Source organism: Camelus ferus, chromosome 1, assembly GCF_009834535.1.
Source record: "Camelus ferus isolate YT-003-E chromosome 1, BCGSAC_Cfer_1.0, whole genome shotgun sequence".
In the NCBI taxonomy this organism is placed as follows: Eukaryota; Metazoa; Chordata; class Mammalia; order Artiodactyla; family Camelidae; genus Camelus; species Camelus ferus.
Genome location: NC_045696.1, coordinates 57,555,560 through 57,564,969, shown reverse-complemented (window position 1 = coordinate 57,564,969; position 9,410 = coordinate 57,555,560). Strand labels below are relative to the sequence as shown.

The window sequence follows — 9,410 nt, the reverse complement described above, 5'->3', positions numbered from 1 at the left end:
CAGATGCATACCTGTACCAGGCCACTGAACTGGGCCACAATAAGCACGATGATATTCCCAACTGCAACTGTCAGCAGCCAGGCTGCCTGGAGTACAGACTTCATGCTAGAGGGAGCCTGGGGAGGATACGGATTTGTGAGTACTCCTTCCTCAAACCGCATGCATCTATCCAGAAAACTTCTCCCACAAAAACTTCCAGATTTGAACTTCCCCCAGTAAGTTCAGCTGTCACATTGATTCATGGGATGGTAAAAATGTTAATAGTAATATAAGATGGGGCTCTTAATTGAGTATTTAAATTCATTATATCATATCATCTTCATTACAACCCTGAGATAAGTCCTATTAGTATTATTTTATACATAAAGAAAAATACCATTAGAGAGATGACAATGCACTTGCTCAAGGTTACACAACATTTGTGCAGCCAAAATTTGAACATGGGCAGTTTGACTCCACAACCCTTATTTTTCATGTTAAAGTATCCTTTGCTGGATCACGGACACAGGGAACACAGCATAGGGATCCATCCTACCAAGATCCTGGGAGTCAAGCTTACACTCTGTTCAGGATCATGAGGAATCGAAGGCCAAAAAATATGCAGGTCTTGGCCAGGGTCACATACCTAACTAAGGCAGTGCCAGTATTAAAACTGTTTTCTGAGCAATAGCTCCCCCTCCACTTTCCACTTGCAAAAACCTACCTGAGAATAAGAGAACTCAAGTCCTGTGACAGAGAACATGACCTCCCCAGCTGTAACAAGGGCATATTGTGGTAGCTGCCATGCAATGGACATTTTGTTGGCTGGGATGTATTCCATCTTCCAGGCCTGAGGACCCTGACTGGTGCTCTTGGTGAAGGAAAGAAGAAATGGGCTTGTTAGCAGTCTCAAGTAAATATTCCTGGCCTACAGCATTTTATGACCTTATATCTATACCCTCTTTGTATTGTCACCCTTTTGCCACCATCAAGAGATTAAGCAGTTTCTACACAATTTCAGTTTCCTGAAATTCATTTTGTAACCCTGCACTCATTTACCTGGCTTCAGTCAATCAGAAACCATTACTGCAGAGTCCTTAAATGGCAGAATATTTTGATACTATAGTTTGGATACCCACCATTTTGACCTATTGGGTAGTTTGATCCTGGTAAACATTTTAAATGTAAAACAGCATCTGAATGATACAAACACAATGACTTTTCTGAAAGCATGTACTTAAGAAAAGTTTAACTCCTTGTTCAATTTTCTAGCTAAGTACAATTAAACTGTTTCTAACATTTTCTAATTAAATATTTATTTTATTAAAATTACTTTTATCAGAATGGATTATTTTCTTGGTAACCCTTACATTGAAGATTTTCTTGATCAATTTTTAAAAATACATATCAAATTCTACCTGCTATTTTGAATTCTATTTACTGGCCATTATTTTTGAACTCAAATCTTACACATTCAAATTATGTCAAAAAGGTGCAATTTTTCTGTAAAATTTTGGTCAGAATTTTTTCAAGTTCTCTTTTTTGGTCACTAATGTTACCAAGTATACATGATTCTACAATCTTTTTTTGTCTAAAATTACATTTACTATATGCAGGCTTTTAGTTATAGTTGGTCTTATTTTATATAGATTATATCTACTAATATTTCTTATTATAAATGGAATTAAATTTTTGAAATTATATATTTTTCCTGAAGTAAAGCCAAGTTATTAGGTAGTAGGTGTTTCTAGGTATTAGGTATAATATCTGGATATATCATGAGATAAAAGTGGCAGAGTTGAAACATCAGGGTCAAAAGTCCTTGAAATCAAAAGTCTTTGATGCCCAATGCCCTTGATTCTCTGAGTCAAAGGGCCACTGTGTTCAAAATATGTAAAGCAAAGTTGCTTTAGTTCATATTGTGAACAATACCTGGGCATATGTTTGGGTTTTCTTAGCCTAAGAGAAGACCATGACCTGAGCTTCTAAACCAGAGCCACATTCTCAAATACCCACAAGCAGGTAATTGAGTAAACAAAGTGGGCTGAATAGGAATGAGAGGGACCATGGTGAACTGGACGGTACAGGCCCCATCTAAGGGTGCAGCCACTACAGCACCAGCCAACTGACATGGTAATACCTGTTACAAAATCTTCTGATTTTGCTTTTAAGAAATGTTTGGAATCCATCTTCTGAGGTGAAATCTTTTGAATTTTAAATATTGTCAATTAATATTAATAATGACTATTTTGGTCAAGACTGCAGAATGAAGAATACTGGGCTACGTGAGGAACTGGGCCCCCAGGCCTCTAATTTACGACCTCTACTCTAGATAACATATTAGATCCTGGCATTCAGAAACAATACATATGGCCTGTTTCTTGAGCAGTATATGAGAGACAGAGTAAATAAAAAATGGAATAACACCAGGAATGCAAGTGGTATGGGTTGAGTTGTGTCCCCCTAAAACTCATATGTTGAAGTCCTAATCCCACAGCACCTGAGAATGTGATCTTATTTGGAACCAGGGCTGCTGAAGATATAATTAGTCAAGTTAAAATGAGGTCATTAGGGTGGGCCCTAATCCAATATGACTGGTGTTCTCACAAGAGAAATTTAGACATTGACAAACATAAAGGGAGAACTACAAGAGAGAATGAAGGCAGAGATTGGGGTGCCAGAGAAACACCAAATAATTGCCAGAAAACCACTAGAAGTTAAAGGAAGCTAAATCAAACAGGTTCTTCCTCATAGCTCTCAGAAGGAACCAACTCTACCCACACTTGATCTTGGACTTGTAACCCTTCATGACTATAAGAGAATAAATTTCTCTTGTTGAAGCTACTCAGCTTGTGTACTTTGTTACGGCAGCCCTAGAAAACTCATACATCTAGGTTGGCTTAATATCTGAAAATCAATTAATATAATATACCATATCAATAGGAAACCACACTAATATCTCAATAGACACAGAAAAACCACTTGACAAAGTTCAACACCCTCCTTCATGGTAAGCAAACAAACACCTCAACAAACTAGAAACAGAAGGGAATTTAACCTGATACCTGATAAATGACATCTATGAAAAACCCATAGCTAACATATTTAGTGATAAAATATGTCTACCATTCCCCAAGACCCCTGTGCCTGTGGCCAATGTGTTCACTTTTAACATCCCACATGGAGACCTTAGTCTAAAGTCACTACAGAACCTATCACCTTACACTAGAAATAAGTATGTAATTCTGTCTTGCCACAGAATCTTCTTTGTATCTCAGTATAGATACAGATGCAGATATACATAGACTATAGATATAGATACATATATATATGGTATAAATACTGTTGTATAGATATAAATATAAATACAGTTATACGGAAGGAGATGGTGAGGGTAGCCATGAGCTACTTACATTAGAGATAACAAACAGATAAGCTGCACCGAAGTCTAGTAGACCCAAATTGAGTGAAAAGTTCTCATCTTTTGTTCTACAGCGCACCGCAGGATATCTGGAACAGGACAAGTTTAGGTTAGAATAAACATGACAATTTAGAAAAGCACTCCCACCTCTGGGGGAAAGAGTGATTTCATCTCTCCACTGATGGTGAATCAAGCAGAGAAGCTACCATTTCTCTTTGAAGAGAGGAGTCTCAGAGTAAATTATTGTCATGCCAGGTTTTTCTACCCCTGATCTGAGCTCTTCAGTGCCTGGTCTGGTATTCTTTTTTTAACCTTAAACCTGAATGAAGAAGGCACAAATTGCCTTTTTTTTTTTTGTGAACTTCAGACTTTTAAGTCTTCTCATCAAAATCTGAATTTTTCTCTTCTAGGTCTTATGAATTAGTGCAACAGCATAAAAACAAAACAAAACAGTGAACCTGAAAGGATAAGCTCGAAGTGATGAGGTGCCAGTAGGAGTTCCCAAAGGGCAGGGGAGGGAGCCAAAATAAATTTGGCAGACCTCCCATAGGTGGCCTTGTTAACCATACAGTATGGCCTTCACGGCAGTCATGGCCTCAATGTATTGGCGCCGAAAAAGGTGAGACTGAGGGAAGGGGGCAAGGGTTGAGAAAGAGCAGGAGACTGTAATGTTCAAAATTAGCTGAGATGTACCCAATCCTCCCACCCATATGCAAAAAAAGCACTTAAAAAACAGTTGTTGCTAAAAGTAAAATGTCCACAAGGGTAATGCTCTTACTCTCCTCTTCGCACAGTCCTGTAAGCAGACACGCCGTAGTCTTCATCAACACTAAGGAAGGTGTCTGTACTGAGGGAGATGTTGACCTCTTCATGCAAAGTGTTAACAAACCTAAGTGTGGAGACATTGTTACAGATCAGACAAACTCTCCCAAGCAGGGACACGTGGTAAAAGGGCAGGGGCCTTTTCTGTTTTGTTTACCACTGTATCTCTAGTGCCTAGAACAATGGCTGGCACATAAAAGGTACATGATATATATTGTTAACTGGGTGAATAAATGAACTCACACATAAGAAGTAATCAGTAGTCTTAGCTGTCCCTCACATTCTCTTTCCTTGGGTATTAGCTTTTTATCTGTCATATTCTCACCTGATCTCAAGCTGGGATGGACACTACCATGATCACCCACGGCAGTCTGAGTACCCTCACTAACCCATCTTAGGTGCACCCAATTTCTCTCCCTCTTATAATAGTGGAATTCATCAACTGAGACCCTACTAAGAAAAATAATTAGGTGTATATAAATGTATACTGGTATTTACATAAAATTGATACTTTATTCTCTTACAAATGAAGTCTGATTTGACTTTCACAAAACTCAGACTCTCAGCCCACAGTAGGTTGAGTTATCATTGTTTGGCGTCTGCAGACAACCCTGGACTCTTCCAGAATCATCTTTCTAGTTTTTGAACCTGTGCCCCTAAATTGCTTCCTCAGTTTGGGTTTTTGGTAGCATTTGCCTTGGTCCCTGACCCATGTGGATTAGAAGGGCAGTTCCCTCTGGAATCCTTGATATTGATTCCTGGATTTCTGATCACCCTGCACTAACCTAGAAATAGCCCCCTTTCACCCCTCTGGAGGTTCCTATTGCTCTCTGACCCAGGGAAGTCCTGTCCTCATTGTTGTCTTACTTCTTTTGATTTGTATACTTTTTCTGAAGCATATTCAATAGCAAATGATTATGACTATTCCACCCATCAGTGAAATTCTAATTTTTCATTTAAAGTTCTCTAAAATACTATTCTCAACAGCAACCATCTAACCTTGATGGCCACAGGCACATGCATCTATTTCATGTCAGATTCTTGCCACAGAGAGCAGGTGACCTCTCAGGGCTCCATCTCTCCAACTGTTCCAGGCTGTCTAACGAGACCTTTAGCCTTATCTAGATTCAAAAACAAATCTTTTGACTCCAAGTATGTTATCTTTACTATAGCATGATGCCCCTATAGGTTTATTTTAAGTTTTAAAAACATGGTAACTATACAAGATATTGAACTACCAACAATGAAGGGACGAATATTTGCTCACTTCTGAATTTCTCTCTGGTGATCACAGAGAAGAAAGTACTCAATTATTTTCCTGACAGCAAGATGAGCAGATAAAATTCAGCAGAAGGGATTTAAATACCAGAGCACAGGGGGCATACCTAGATACAGGGTCATCTTTGAATATCAGATGAGAAAGCAAGCCTATTTGCCCCTCACAGTCCTGAAATGGCTTCTGACACCAATGCCCCTAACATTCTAGGAGAGAGAATCCCTGCACAAAACAAGTAGAATGTAAGGCCTCTTCATGTGAAGCCACACAGATTAGAAGAGACCCAAGATTCAAGAGAACAGAGTGGTCTGGGTCTCCTTGACATCCGAACCTCACAGCTGTCATCCCACTGGTTGTTTGGTTTTCTGCATCCTTCACCTACAAGAGAGGGAAGTAAAAATCAGTTACAGCTGAAAGAGGGAACTGATAATCAGAAAATCTGATAATCAGGCATATCCTTGGTAAGATATTAATCAGCCAGTCATCATACTCTTAAGATAATTTGGACACTAGGCCATTCTTCAACTTACCATCATGCTAGAAATATTTTTTCCATCTTCTCGAATGATCAGACTGTACCATTTTTTCTCCTCCACGGAATGCTCAGTGTAGACAGACAAATTTTGATATTTCAGTTGGAAGTGGAAATTCTGGCTTTTTGTCTTCAGGTGGAGTTTGGAATAGTGTGGCATTTTCTGTAGAATGAAGAACCTGTCACACTCAACTTCTACCCTATCTTGGACATCACAATCTCATAGCATCCCAGGGCAGGTGCCCTCATCAGATACTTTCACCATTACCCTTTAACTTAGTAATTCTATTTCTAGGACTATACCCTAAGAATAATTAGAAGCTTGTATGAAGATTTATGAGTAAGGATGTTCATTATAGAATTATGTATAATAATAAAAAAAAAACCTTAAATACCTACAAGGAAATATTTTACTAAACCGTGGTATATCCACAGAATGTAATATTTTGTATCCATTAAAATTAGGTTCTCAAAATTTATTTAAGGACATGGAAAAATGTTTATAATGCAATTAATGTTAAGAAAGAAATCAAGGTCGATACAGCATACAGTCAGCACTTTAAAAAATTAGTTTATTTACGTATTTATACAAAAATGTGAACTATGGTTATCTCTGGGTGATGGAGTTATAAGTGGTTTTTAAATCTTTCTACATACTCCCCAATTTTCACAATAAATGTATATTACTTTTATTATTTAAAAATATTTTAAAATAAATATTTCAGAATATGTATAGCATAGTAGTGAAAATATACAAGCCAAATTCTTCCAGAGGATGTGTGATTAGGAGGCAGTTTGAAATATTAATACACATTACAACCTATTGATAGCTTATAATGTCCCAGATACTATGCTAAGCACTTTACATATAATATTTATCTTTACAGAAGCTTATGACATAAAAATTATTGCCATTATACAGATGCTAAAACTGAAGACTAGAGATAAAAATAACTTGTTCAGGGTCCTATAGCTAAGGAGTGGTAGAACCAGAATTGGCGTGGGGAAGTCTGACTCCACAACAGCATGCTTTTAACTGCAGTATTACACTGCCACCTTGGTGCATAATCTGAATGTGTTTCTAATTCATTCAAGTCCATACATCACCTGAAAGGGTCTGATGGACTCTGCTGACAGAGAATTGTTTTTATCTCCCAGCACTGTCACCTTCACCTCATCATCTGCCAGATTCAAGACTTGTAGGAACATCTCTTGGGAATCTGGCTGGAGTGGGGCCATTTCCTTAGGACAGAGAACACATGTCAGAATTACCAATAAATAACCCTTCAGATACAATGAGAACACATACCTCAGTCCTACCTTGACAGCCTAGCTCATCTAATCAGGAGGACACAGTTTTCTACCTCTAACGAGCTTTTGGCTTAGAAAACTGTAAAGGCAATTTGGAGGGGGAATCACCAGCTTAATGTAGCAGGCACTGATGTCAGGTAGCAAACTCCATGATTTTTGACTCAACTGTGGCCTCATACATCATTCCCCAATAGCAGCAATTCAATAAGCCAAAAGGTATTTGTTTCAGTATCTCATAAGGTAATAAAGATACGGTTATATATCTTGGATATTGGTGTTTTGGAAATTCCTTGACAATATATTCTGAATCACTCAGGTGGGAGGTGGGCCTCATTTTGCACTGCTGCTCTACCCCTGTATCCACTCATTTGCCTCAAATACTTCTCATGCACCTTCTTTAAAACAGGTACTGTGCTAGGGCTCAGGGAATCAAGATTGAATAAGTCAGAAGAGTGAACAAAATAGACATGGTCCTGCTCTCATGAAGCTTAAGATTTACTGAACTCACATTAATTTTTATCTCTACAGCTGCAGCAACTGCAAATGCCAGGCATGCTAGGATCATGCCAACAGCCATTTTCCTAAGCGATCTGTAGAGGAAAGGGAGAGACAATTAAATCTAAATTCTAGACTCTAAAAGATACAATCTAAACCCCCTAAGCCTACCTAATTTGGTCCCAATTACTTTTCAAAGTATTTCCTAGAACTCCCCTTCACACATTCTTCCTTCTACCCCTGCTTAAGTCACATTGTACTGTTCTCTGTAATACACTACATTTTCCCACCTCTACCTTTGTTTATGATGATTTTTCTATCCATTATGTCATAATAACAAAAATAATAGTAATATACCCAGATTTATTAAACACTAGCATATACCAGTCACTATATATTATTATCTTCTTTTCCTAGTCTTCAGAAGCCTTTCTTGAGCCTGGCCGCAGGGAGCACTCTCTTCCATCTCTACATTTCCTTGGCACTTTGCCCCCCTTCTTAGGGCACTTAACATATTTCACCTTGTGCAATAATTAACTGCAGTATTTTCCAGCTCCCTTCCTAAAGAGTAAACTCCTTAAGAGCAAGGTTTGTGCTCTTACATCTGCATAGCACTTGGTGCTGGATTAAAAAAATCTGCTCCATGAATGAGTGAATGACAAAAGGTCATTTGAATATGACAATGGTTAGCAAAAGGAAATTGTTATTAAAGCAGAAATTAGGAGACTTAAGACCCTCCTCTGTCAAACTTCACAAAGAATAACACTTCTCTATTTAGAATGAGGGAAAGCAGTAATTAGGGACAATTCTATCCCACTCTTAAGAGGTCCTCCATTTGTTTCATAGGGACAATAGGAGATTTAATGGAATTAGTTATCATCAATGGCTTTAGACTTTGAAGAGGCAACATTCAAGAACAAAGTAACAAGTTGGTTTCAGAGCCTAATCTCACATAATGTTGACTTTCCACCAAGCTTAGTCTTGGTCCTAACCCTTCAACATCATGCAGGTAAGTCTGCAGTAATGGCTCGGGCTCTCTATAATAAGAATTAATTAGATTCAATTCCCATCCTCCACCATTAATAGGCATTTAAACTAACATGGATAATAAGAAGCAGAAAAATGATAAACCCAAACAAATCATCATGAAGTAGAAAAGACATTGAATCTTTATCAAACTGGGCAAGTATTGAGTCAGTTTGGAGAAACACAGACATAGTGAACACTTACGTGAAATTAATTCCACACTTGGAAACCAGACGATAAATGACAAGGTCAAACAATGGGATGAAGATAAGAACCAGAAAGGGATTTAGTACCTGTAATGTCACAGTGAAAAGGGATTAGTCACAAGCTTTCTATGAGTGTGAATATGTGCTCTCATTTGCACGCGCACACTCTCACATCCAAACACACTTTCATCATACTAAGCACAGAAAGATTCCACGTCTCTCAATCCCTTTACACCCAAGACTGTTTCCCTTGCATAGCACATTAGCTTCCAAATATTCCAAGGAACTAGTTTCACTCTGAACCTGTTTTTCTGCCAATCAGTTGGGAGTTCTCCCCTTCCA

General features: G+C 38.2%; 1 protein-coding gene across 1 annotated transcript in view; it reads right to left on the bottom strand.

Moving 5' to 3' along the window:
• The window catches only part of SLC15A2 (solute carrier family 15 member 2), a 31,525-nt gene that overhangs the window by 2,270 nt on the left and 19,845 nt on the right, over nt 1-9,410 (bottom strand). The window contains exons 13-21 of the mRNA XM_006189865.3: nt 9,067-9,155; nt 7,850-7,931; nt 7,138-7,272; nt 6,029-6,193; nt 5,830-5,876; nt 4,179-4,289; nt 3,393-3,489; nt 704-850; nt 12-116 (exon numbers count right to left, since the gene is read on the bottom strand). Of these exons, the coding sequence (XP_006189927.2) occupies nt 12-116; nt 704-850; nt 3,393-3,489; nt 4,179-4,289; nt 5,830-5,876; nt 6,029-6,193; nt 7,138-7,272; nt 7,850-7,931; nt 9,067-9,155 (978 nt within the window). The remainder of the gene's footprint in view (nt 1-11; nt 117-703; nt 851-3,392; nt 3,490-4,178; nt 4,290-5,829; nt 5,877-6,028; nt 6,194-7,137; nt 7,273-7,849; nt 7,932-9,066; nt 9,156-9,410) is intronic.